General features: G+C 48.2%; 1 protein-coding gene across 1 annotated transcript in view; it reads left to right on the top strand.

Moving 5' to 3' along the window:
* Positions 1 to 12312, top strand: part of ccm2l (CCM2 like scaffold protein) — a 95583-nt gene that overhangs the window by 66168 nt on the left and 17103 nt on the right. Inside the window, 1 exon segment of the mRNA XM_065005097.1 lies at positions 3197 to 3350. Within this exon segment, the coding sequence (XP_064861169.1) occupies positions 3197 to 3350 (154 nt within the window).

The following is a 12312-nucleotide window of genomic DNA, read 5'->3' on the forward strand; positions in this document are numbered from 1 at the left end:
AGGGACAGTGTCTAGTCCGTGATACAGGGACAGTGTCTAGTCCGTGATACAGGGACAGTGTCTAGTAAGTGATACAGGGACAGTGTCTAGTCAGTGATACAGGAACAGTGTCTAGTCCATGATACAGGGACACTGTATAGTCAGTTATACAGGGACAGTGTCTAGTCAGTGATACAGGGACAGTGTCTAGTCAGTGATACAGGGACACTGTCTAGTCAGTGATACAGGGACAGTGTCTAGTCAGTGATACAGGGACACTGTCTAGTCAGTGATACAGGGACAGTGTCTAGTAAGTGATACAGGGACAGTGTCTAGTCAGTGATACAGGAACAGTGTCTAGTCCATGATACAGGGACACTGTATAGTCAGTTATACAGGGACAGTGTCTAGTCAGTGATACAGGGACAGTGTCTAGTCAGTGATACAGGGACACTGTATAGTCAGTGATACAGGGACAGTGTCTAGTCAGTGATACAGGGACAGTGTCTAGTCCATGATACAGGGACAGTGTCTAGTCCATGATACAGGGACACTGTCTAGTCAGTGATACAGGGACAGTGTATAGTCCGTGATACAGGGACAGTGTCTAGTCCATGATACAGGGACAGTGTCTAGTCCGTGATACAGGGACAGTGTCTAGTCCGTGATACAGGGACAGTGTATAGTCAGTTAGTCCTTGATACAGGGACAGTGTCTAGTCCATGATACAGGGACAGTGTATAGTCAGTTAGTCCTTGATACAGGGACAGTGTCTAGTCCATGATACAGGGACAGTGTATAGTCAGTTAGTCCTTGATACAGGGACAGTGTCTAGTCCATGATACAGGGACAGTGTATAGTCAGTTAGTCCTTGATACAGGGACAGTGTCTAGTCCATGATACAGGGACAGTGTCTAGTCCATGATACAGGGACAGTGTCTAGTCCATGATCCAGGGACAGTGTCTAGTCCATGATCCAGGGACAGTGTCTAGTCCGTGATACAGGGACAGTGTCTAGTCCGTGATACAGGGACAGTGTCTAGTCCGTGATACAGGGACAGTGTCTAGTAAGTGATACAGGGACAGTGTCTAGTCAGTGATACAGGAACAGTGTCTAGTCCATGATACAGGGACACTGTATAGTCAGTTATACAGGGACAGTGTCTAGTCAGTGATACAGGGACAGTGTCTAGTCAGTGATACAGGGACACTGTCTAGTCAGTGATACAGGGACAGTGTATAGTCCGTGATACAGGGACAGTGTCTAGTCCATGATACAGGGACAGTGTCTAGTCCGTGATACAGGGACAGTGTCTAGTCCGTGATACAGGGACAGTGTCTAGTCCGTGATACAGGGACAGTGTCTAGTCCGTGATACAGAGACAGTGTCTAGTCCGTGATACAGGGACAGTGTCTAGTCCGTGATACAGGGACAGTGTCTAGTCCGTGATACAGGGACAGTGTCTAGTCCGTGATACAGGGACAGTGTCTAGTCCGTGATACAGGGACAGTGTCTAGTCCGTGATACAGGGACACTGTCTAGTCAGTGATACAGGGACAGTGTCTAGTCAGTGATACAGGGACAGTGTCTAGTCCATGATACAGGGACACTGTCTAGTCAGTGATACAGGGACAGTGTCTAGTCAGTGATACAGGGACAGTGTCTAGTCCATGATACAGGGACACTGTCTAGTCAGTGATACAGGGACAGTGTCTAGTCAGTGATACAGGGACAGTGTCTAGTCCATGATACAGGGACACTGTATAGTCAGTGATACAGGGACACTGTCTAGTCAGTGATACAGGGACAGTGTCTAGTTAGTGATACAGGGACAGTGTCTAGTCCGTGATACAGGGACACTGTCTAGTCAGTGATACAGGGACAGTGTCTAGTCAGTGATACAGGGACAGTGTCTAGTCCGTGATACAGGGACACTGTATAGTCAGTGATACAGGGACACTGTCTAGTCAGTGATACAGGGACAGTGTCTAGTCAGTGATACAGGGACAGTGTCTAGTCCATGATACAGGGACACTGTCTAGTCAGTGATACAGGGACAGTGTCTAGTCAGTGATACAGGGACACTGTCTAGTCAGTGATACAGGAGCAGTGTATAGTCAGTGATACAGGGACACTGTCTAGTCAGTGATACAGGGACAGTGTCTAGTCAGTTAGTCAGTGATACAGGGACAGTGTCTAGTCAGTGATACAGGGACAGTGTATAGTCAGTGATACAGGGACACTGTATAGTCAGTGATACAGAGACAGTGTCTAGTCAGTGATACAGGGACACTGTCTAGTCAGTGATACAGGGACAGTGTCTAGTCAGTGATACAGAGACAGTGTCTAGTCAGTGATACAGGGACACTGTCTAGTCAGTGATACAGGGACAGTGTCTAGTCAGTGATACAGGGACAGTGTCTAGTCAGTGATACAGAGACAGTGTCTAGTCAGTGATACAGGGACAGTGTCTAGTCAGTGATACAGGGACAGTGTCTAGTCAGTGATACAGGGACAGTGTCTAGTCCGTGATACAGGGACACTGTATAGTCAGTGATACAGGGACACTGTCTAGTCAGTGATACAGGGACAGTGTCTAGTCAGTGATACAGGGACAGTGTCTAGTCCATGATACAGGGACACTGTCTAGTCAGTGATACAGGGACAGTGTCTAGTCAGTGATACAGGGACACTGTCTAGTCAGTGATACAGGAGCAGTGTATAGTCAGTGATACAGGGACACTGTCTAGTCAGTGATACAGGGACAGTGTCTAGTCAGTTAGTCAGTGATACAGGGACAGTGTCTAGTCAGTGATACAGGGACAGTGTATAGTCAGTGATACAGGGACACTGTATAGTCAGTGATACAGAGACAGTGTCTAGTCAGTGATACAGGGACACTGTCTAGTCAGTGATACAGGGACAGTGTCTAGTCAGTGATACAGAGACAGTGTCTAGTCAGTGATACAGGGACACTGTCTAGTCAGTGATACAGGGACAGTGTCTAGTCAGTGATACAGGGACAGTGTCTAGTCAGTGATACAGAGACAGTGTCTAGTCAGTGATACAGGGACAGTGTCTAGTCAGTGATACAGGGACACTGTCTAATCAGTGATACAGGGACACTGTCTAGTCAGTGATAGGACAGAGTTCTCCATGTGTTTCTCCATGTTTCAATGTAATTCACTCGTTTCTTTCCTTTGCATTCTCCCATAGTGATGGATCCCAGGAGGCCTTTGACCTGTACTACAGTGAGAGCTACAGTGAGAGCTCGTCTCTGTCCCTACAGGGCTCACATCACAGCCTGGCATCGCTGCATAGTGACGGAGGAGACCAGGGTCTGCAGCTCATGCAGGAGTACATGATCACCGTAAGACTAAATACATGATCAGTCATTGGACAGTTTTTTTTTTTTTTTAGGTACACCACCCTCCCCCCATTCAGGAAAATGGTTCGCTCCTACAGACAGTGAGTCACGTGGCCGTGGCTATATGAAGCAGGCAGACAGGCATCGAGGCATTCAGTTACTGTTCTATTTGAACGTTTAGAATGGGCCAAACGAGTGACTTTAAGAGTTTGGTATGATCGTCTGTACCAAACACACCAGCTCTAGTATCTTAAAAACCGTCTGGCCTCCAGGGCTTTTCACACACGACAGTGTCTAGGGATTTACCCAGAACGGTGCGACAAACAAACTAACATCCAATCAGCTGCAAGCCCTGTGGGTCAAAAACAACTTGTTAATGAGAGAAGTCAAAGGTGAATGGCAAGAATAGTGCAAGCTAAGAGGCGGGCCTCAAACAGACAAATAACGGGTCAGTACAACAGTGGTGTGCAGAACAGCATCTTGCAATGCAACAACTCGTCTGTCCTTGTCAGCAGACGACCACACCTGGTGGCATGACCACAGTAAAGATCACATTGAGGCGTCATGACCATAGTAAAGATCACATTGAGGAGTCATGACCACAGTAAAGATCACATTGAGGAGTCATGACCACAGTAAAGATCACAGTGCGGAGTCATGACCACAGTAAAGATCACAGTGAGGAGTCATGACCACAGTAAAGATAACGGCATGGAGTCATGCCCACAGTAAAGATAACGGCATGGAGTCATGACCACAGTAAAGATCACAGTGAGGCGTCATGACCACAGTAAAGATCACATTGAGGAGTCATGACCACAGTAAAGATCACATTGAGGAGTCATGACCACAGTAAAGATCACATTGAGGAGTCATGACCACAGTAAAGATCACAGTGCGGAGTCATGACCACAGTAAAGATCACAGTGAGGAGTCATGACCACAGTAAAGATCACAGTGAGGCGTCATGACCACAGTAAAGATCACATTGAGGCGTCATGACCACAGTAAAGATCACAGAGTTGAGTCATGACCACAGTAAAGATCACCGTGTGGAGTCATGACCACAGTAAAGATCACCGTGTAGAGTCATGACCACAGTAAAGATCACAGTGTAGAGTCATGACCACAGTAAGGAGTCATGACCACAGTAAAGATCACAGTGAGGAGGCATGACCACAGTAAGGAGTCATGACCACAGTAAAGATCACGGCGAGGAATCATGACCACAGTAAAGATCACAGTGAGGAGTCATGACCACAGTAAAGATCACAGTGAGGAGTCATGACCACAGTCAAGATCACAGTGAGGAGTCATGACCACAGTAAAGATCACAATGTAGAGTCATGACCACAGTAAGGATCACAGTGAGGAGTCATGACCACAGTAAAGATCACAGTGAGGAGTCATGACCACAGTAAAGATCACAGTGTGGATTCAGGACCACAGTAAAGATCACAGTGTAGAGTCATGACCACAGTAAAGATCACAGTGAGGAGTCATGACCACAGTAAAGATCACAATGTAGAGTCATGACCACAGTAAGGAGTCATGACCACAGTAAAGATCACAGTGAGGAGGCATGACCACAGTAAGGAGTCATGACCACAGTAAAGATCACGGCGAGGAATCATGACCACAGTAAAGATCACAGTGAGGAGTCATGACCACAGTAAAGATCACAGTGTAGAGTCATGACCACAGTAAATATCAGTGTGGAGTCATGACCATAGTAGAGATCACAGTGTAGAGTCATGACCACAGTAAAGATCACAGTGAGGAGTCAGGACCACAGTAAATATCACAGTGAGGAGTCATGACCACAGTAAATATCACAGTGAGGAGTCATGACCACAGTAAGTATCACAGGGCGGCCAGCAATTGGCCTAGCGTCGTTAGGGGAGGTTTTGGCCGGGACAAGCCAGTTAACCCACTGTTCCTAGACCAGTTAACCCACTGTTCCTAGACCAGTTAACCCACTGTTCCTAGACCAGTTAACCCACTGTTCCTAGACCAGTTAACCCACTGTTCCTAGACCAGTTAACCCACTGTTCCTAGACCAGTTAACCCACTGTTCCTAGACCAGTTAACCCACTGTTCCTAGACCAGTTAACCCACTGTTCCTAGACCAGTTAACCCACTGTTCCTAGGCCAGTTAACCCACTGTTCCTAGGCCAGTTAACCCACTGTTCCTAGACCAGTTAACCCACTGTTCCTAGACCAGTTAACCCACTGTTCCTAGACCAGTTAACCCACTGTTTCACTGTTCCTAGACCAGTTAACCCACTGTTCCTAGACTAGTTAACCCACTGTTCCTAGACCAGTTAACCCACTGTTCCTAGATCAGTTAACCCACTGTTCCTAGACCAGTTAACCCACTGTTCCTAGACCAGTTAACCCACTGTTCCTAGACCAGTTAACCCAACTGTTCCTAGACCAGTTAACCCCACTGTTCCTAGACCAGTTAACCCACTGTTCCTAGACCAGTTAACCCACTGTTCCTAGACCAGTTAACCCACTGTTCCTAGACCAGTTAACCCACTGTTCCTAGACCAGTTAACCCACTGGTCCTAGACCAGTTAACCCACTGTTCCTAGGCCAGTTAACCCACTGTTCCTAGACCAGTTAACCCACTGTTCCTAGACCAGTTAACCCACTGTTCCTAGACCAGTTAACCCACTGTTCCACTGTTCCTAGACCAGTTAACCCACTGTTCCTAGACTAGTTAACCCACTGTTCCTAGACTAGTTAACCCACTGTTCCTAGACTAGTTAACCCACTGTTCCTAGACTAGTTAACCCACTGTTCCTAGACCAGTTAACCCACTGTTCCTAGACCAGTTAACCCACTGTTCCACTGTTCCTAGAAAAGTTAACCCACTGTTCCTAGACTTGTTAACCCACTGTTCCTAGACTAGTTAACCCACTGTTCCTAGACCAGTTAACCCACTGTTCCTAGACCAGTTAACCCACTGTTCCACTGTTCCTAGACCAGTTAACCCACTGTTCCTAGACCAGTTAACCCACTGTTCCACTGTTCCTAGACCAGTTAACCCACTGTTCCACTGTTCCTAGACCAGTTAACCCACTGTTCCTAGGCCAGTTAACCCACTGTTCCTAGACCAGTTAACCCACTGTTCCTAGACCAGTTAACCCACTGTTCCTAGACCAGTTAACCCACTGTTCCTAGACCAGTTAACCCACTGTTCCTAGACCAGTTAACCCACTGTTCCTAGACCAGTTAACCCACTGTTCCTAGACCAGTTAACCCACTGTTCCTAGACTAGTTAACCCACTGTTCCTAGACCAGTTAACCCACTGTTCCTAGACCAGTTAACCCACTGTTCCTAGGCCAGTTAACCCACTGTTCCTAGGCCAGTTAACCCACTGTTCCTAGACCAGTTAACCCACTGTTCCTAGACCAGTTAACCCACTGTTCCTAGACCAGTTAACCCACTGTTTCACTGTTCCTAGACCAGTTAACCCACTGTTCCTAGACTAGTTAACCCACTGTTCCTAGACCAGTTAACCCACTGTTCCACTGTTCCTAGACCAGTTAACCCACTGTTCCTAGACTTGTTAACCCACTGTTCCTAGACCAGTTAACCCACTGTTCCTAGACCAGTTAACCCACTGTTCCACTGTTCCTAGACCAGTTAACCCACTGTTCCTAGACCAGTTAACCCACTGTTCCACTGTTCCTAGACCAGTTAACCCACTGTTCCACTGTTCCTAGACCAGTTAACCCACTGTTCCTAGGCCAGTTAACCCACTGTTCCTAGACCAGTTAACCCACTGTTCCTAGACCAGTTAACCCACTGTTCCTAGACCAGTTAACCCACTGTTCCTAGACCAGTTAACCCACTGTTCCTAGACCAGTTAACCCACTGTTCCTAGACCAGTTAACCCACTGTTCCTAGACCAGTTAACCCACTGTTCCTAGACTAGTTAACCCACTGTTCCTAGACCAGTTAACCCACTGTTCCTAGACCAGTTAACCCACTGTTCCACTGTTCCTAGACCAGTTAACCCACTGTTCCTAGACCAGTTAACCCACTGTTCCTAGACCAGTTAACCCACTGTTCCACTGTTCCTAGACCAGTTAACCCACTGTTCCTAGACCATCATTGTAAACAATAATTTGTTCTTAAATGACTTGCCTAAAGAAATAAATAAATAAAGGTAAAAAAAAAAGATCACAGTGCCACCAAGGGGGCGACAGCAACCAGGGGGACGACGACGATGACAGCAACCGGGGTGGGGGGACAGCAACCAGGGGGGGGCAGCAACCAGGGCAGGAGTACATGATCACAATAAAGACAGACACATGACCACAATAGGTAGGACCACTGAATTACAATTAGTACATGACATTATACTATTGACAGGACCTGGGGCCACAGAGAGAGTTCAATCAATAAATCTATCTGTTAATCAATCAATAAATCTATCTGTTAATCAATCAATAAATCTATCTGTTAATCAATCAATAAATCTATCCGTTAATCAATCAATAAATCTATCCGTTAATCAATCAATAAATCTATCTGTTAATCAATCAATAAATCTATCTGTTAATCAATCAATAAATCTATCTGTTAATCAATCAATAAATCTATCTGTTAATCAATCAATAAATCTATCTGTTAATCAATCAATAAATCTATCCGTTAATCAATCGATCAATCGTTTTTGTCATCACTCTCTCCCAGAACAATCCAGTTGAGGTCTAAGCTGCATCCACAGGAGCTACAGCAGTTTGTCCTGCTTCTGAGACAGGCTGGGGGTTCTATCACCTCTCTCCCCCTGTAATGTCCCCCTGTAATGTCCCCTTCTCTCTTCCTCCTGTAATGTCTCCTTCTCTCTCCCCCTGTAATGTCCCCTTCTCTCTTCCTCCTGTAATGTCTCCTTCTCTCTCCCCCTGTAATGTCCCCTTCTCTCTTCCTCCTGTAATGTCTCCTTCTCTCTCCCCCTGTAATGTCCCCTTCTCTCTCCCCCTGTAATGTCTCCTTCTCTTCCCCCTGTAATGTCTCCTTCTCTTCCCCTGTAATGTCTCCTTCTCTTCCCCTGTAATGTCTCCTTCTCTCTCCCCTGTAATGTCTCCTTCTCTTCCCCCTGTAATGTCTCCTTCTCTCTCCCCTGTAATGTCTCCTTCTCTCTCCCCCTGTAATGTCTCCTTCTCTCTCCCCCTGTAATGTCTCCTTCTCTCTCCCCTGTAATGTCTCCTTCTCTCTCCCCTGTAATGTCTCCTTCTCTCTCCCCCTGTAATGTCTCCTTCTCTCTCCCCCTGTAATGTCTCCTTCTCTCTTCCCCTGTAATGTCTCCTTCTCTCTTCCCCTGTAATGTCCCCCTGTAATGTCCCCTTCTCTCTCCCCCTGTAATGTCCCCTTCTCTCTCCCCCTGTAATGTCTCCTTCTCTCTTCCCCTGTAATGTCCCCCTGTAATGTCTCCTTCTCTTCCCCCTGTAATGTCTCCTTCTCTCTCCCCTGTAATGTCTCCTTCTCTCTCCCCCTGTAATGTCTCCTTCTCTCTCCCCTGTAATGTCTCCTTCTCTCTCCCCCTGTAATGTCTCCTTCTCTCTCCCCCTGTAATGTCTCCTTCTCTCTCCCCCTGTAATGTCTCCTTCTCTCTCCCCCTGTAATGTCTCCTTCTCTCTCCCCCTGTAATGTCCCCTTCTCTCTCCCCTGTAATGTCTCCTTCTCTCTCCCCCCTGTAATGTCTCCTTCTCTTCCCCCTGTAATGTCTCCTTCTCTTCCCCTGTAATGTCCCCCTGTAATGTCTCCTTCTCTCTCCCCCTGTAATGTCTCCTTCTCTCTCCCCCTGTAATGTCTCCTTCTCTCTCCCCCTGTAATGTCTCCTTCTCTCTCCCCCTGTAATGTCTCCTTCTCTCTTCCCCCTGTAATGTCCCCCTGTAATGTCTCCTTCTCTCTCTCCCTGTAATGTCTCCTTCTCTCTCCCCCTGTAATGTCCCCTTCTCTCTCCCCCTGTAATGTCTCCTTCTCTCTCCCCTGTAATGTCTCCTTCTCTCTCCCCCTGTAATGTCTCCTTCTCTCTCCCCCTGTAATGTCTCCTTCTCTCTCCCCTGTAATGTCCCCTTCTCTCTTTCCCCTGTAATGTCCCCCTGTAATGTCTCCTTCTCTCTCCCCCTGTAATGTCTCCTTCTCTCTCCCCTGTAATGTCTCCTTCTCTCTCCCCCTGTAATGTCTCCTTCTCTCTCCCCCTGTAATGTCCCCTTCTCTCTCTTCCCCTGTAATGTCCCCCTGTAATGTCTCCTTCTCTCTCCCCTGTAATGTCTCCTTCTCTCTCCCCCTGTAATGTCTCCTTCTCTCTCCCCCTGTAATGTCTCCTTCTCTCTCCCCCTGTAATGTCTCCTTCTCTCTCTTCCCCTGTAATGTCCCCTTCTCTCTCCCCTGTAATGTCTCCTTCTCTCTCCCCCTGTAATGTCTCCTTCTCTCTCCCCCTGTAATGTCTCCTTCTCTTCCCCCTGTAATGTCTCCTTCTCTCTCCCCTGTAATGTCCCCTTCCCTCTCCCCCTGTAATGTCTCCTTCTCTCTCCCCTGTAATGTCTCCTTCTCTCTCCCCTGTAATGTCCCCTGTAATGTCCCCTTCTCTCTCCCCTGTAATGTCTCCTTCTCTCTCCCCCTGTAATGTCTCCTTCTCTCTCCCCCTGTAATGTCTCCTTCTCTCTCCCCCTGTAATGTCCCCTTCTCTCTCCCCTGTAATGTCTCCTTCTCTCTCCCCCTGTAATGTCTCCTTCTCTCTCCCCCTGTAATGTCTCCTTCTCTCTCCCCCTGTAATGTATCCTTCTCTCTCCCCCTGTAGTGTCTCCTTCTCTTCCCCCTGTAATGTCCCCCTGTAATGTCCCCTTCTCTCTCCCCCTGTAATGTCTCCTTCTCTCTTCCCCTGTAATGTCCCCCTGTAATGTCTCCTTCTCTCTCCCCCTGTAATGTCTCCTTCTCTCTCCCCCTGTAATGTCCCCTTCTCTCTCCCCCTGTAATGTCCCCTTCTCTCTCCCCGTAATGTCTCCTTCTCTCTCCCCTGTAATGTCTCCTTCTCTCTCCCCCTGTAATGTCTCCTTCTCTCTCCCCCTGTAATGTCTCCTTCTCTCTCCCCTGTAATGTCCCCTTCTCTCTCTCCCCCTGTAATGTCTCCTTCTCTCTCCCCTGTAATGTCTCCTTCTCTCTCCCCTGTAATGTCTCCTTCTCTTCCCCCTGTAATGTCTCCTTCTCTCTCCCCTGTAATGTCTCCTTCTCTCTCCCCCTGTAATGTCCCCTTCTCTCTCCCCTGTAATGTCTCCTTCTCTCTCCCCCTGTAATGTCTCCTTCTCTCTCCCCCTGTAATGTCTCCTTCTCTCTCCCCCTGTAATGTCTCCTTCTCTCTCCCCTGTAATGTCTCCTTCTCTTCCCCCTGTAATGTCCCCCTGTAATGTCCCCTTCTCTCTCCCCCTGTAATGTCTCCTTCTCTCTTCCCCCTGTAATGTCCCCCTGTAATGTCTCCTTCTCTCTCCCCCTGTAATGTCTCCTTCTCTCTCCCCCTGTAATGTCCCCTTCTCTCTCCCCCTGTAATGTCTCCTTCTCTCTCCCCCTGTAATGTCTCCTTCTCTCTCCCCCTGTAATGTCCCCTTCTCTCTCCCCCTGTAATGTCCCCTTCTCTCTCCCCTGTAATGTCTCCTTCTCTCTCCCCCTGTAATGTCTCCTTCTCTCTCCCCTGTAATGTCTCCTTCTCTCTCCCCCTGTAATGTCTCCTTCTCTCTCCCCTGTAATGTCTCCTTCTCTCTCCCCCTGTAATGTCTCCTTCTCTCTCCCCTGTAATGTCTCCTTCTCTTCCCCCTGTAATGTCTCCTTCTCTCTCCCCCTGTAATGTCTCCTTCTCTCTCCCCTGTAATGTCTCCTTCTCTCTCCCCCTGTAATGTCTCCTTCTCTCTCCCCCTGTAATGTCCCCTTCTCTCTCCCCCTGTAATGTCTCCTTCTCTCTCCCCCTGTAATGTCTCCTTCTCTCTCCCCTGTAATGTCTCCTTCTCTCCCCCCTGTAATGTCTCCTTCTCTCTCCCCCTGTAATGTCTCCTTCTCTCTCCCCCTGTAATGTCTCCTTCTCTCTCCCCCTGTAATGTCTCCTTCTCTCTCCCCTGTAATGTCTCCTTCTCTCTCCCCCTGTAATGTCCCCTTCTCTCTCCCCCCTGTAATGTCTCCTTCTCTCTCCCCCTGTAATGTCTCCTTCTCTCTCCCCCTGTAATGTCTCCTTCTCTCTCCCCCTGTAATGTCCCCTTCTCTCTCTCCCCTGTAATGTCTCCTTCTCTCTCCCCTGTAATGTCTCCTTCTCTCTCCCCTGTAATGTCTCCTTCTCTTCCCCCTGTAATGTCTCCTTCTCTCTCCCCCTGTAATGTCTCCTTCTCTCTCCCCCCTGTAATGTCCCCTTCTCTCTCCCCCTGTAATGTCCCCTTCTCTCTCCCCCTGTAATGTCTCCTTCTCTCTCCCCCTGTAATGTCTCCTTCTCTCTCCCCCTGTAATGTCTCCTTCTCTTCCCCTGTAATGTCTCCTTCTCTCTCCCCTGTAATGTCCCCTTCTCTCTCCCCCTGTAATGTCTCATTCTCTCTCCCCCTGTAATGTCTCCTTCTCTTCCCCCTGTAATGTCCCCTGTAATGTCCCCTTCTCTCTCCCCCTGTAATGTCTCCTTCTCTCTTCCCCCTGTAATGTCCCCTTCTCTCTCCCCTGTAATGTCCCCTTCTCTCTCCCCCTGTAATGTCTCCTTCTCTCTCCCCCTGTAATGTCTCCTTCTCTCTCCCCCTGTAATGTCTCCTTCTCTCTCCCCCTGTAATGTCCCCTTCTCTCTCCCCCTGTAATGTCTCCTTCTCTCTCCCCCTGTAATGTCTCCTTCTCTCTCCACCTGTAATGTCCCCTTCTCTCTCCCCTGTAATGTCCCCTTCTCTCTCCCCCTGTAATGTCTCCTTCTCTCTCCCCCTGTAATGT

Source organism: Oncorhynchus nerka, linkage group LG20 (genome assembly GCF_034236695.1).
Source record: "Oncorhynchus nerka isolate Pitt River linkage group LG20, Oner_Uvic_2.0, whole genome shotgun sequence".
NCBI lineage: Eukaryota > Metazoa > Chordata > Actinopteri > Salmoniformes > Salmonidae > Oncorhynchus > Oncorhynchus nerka.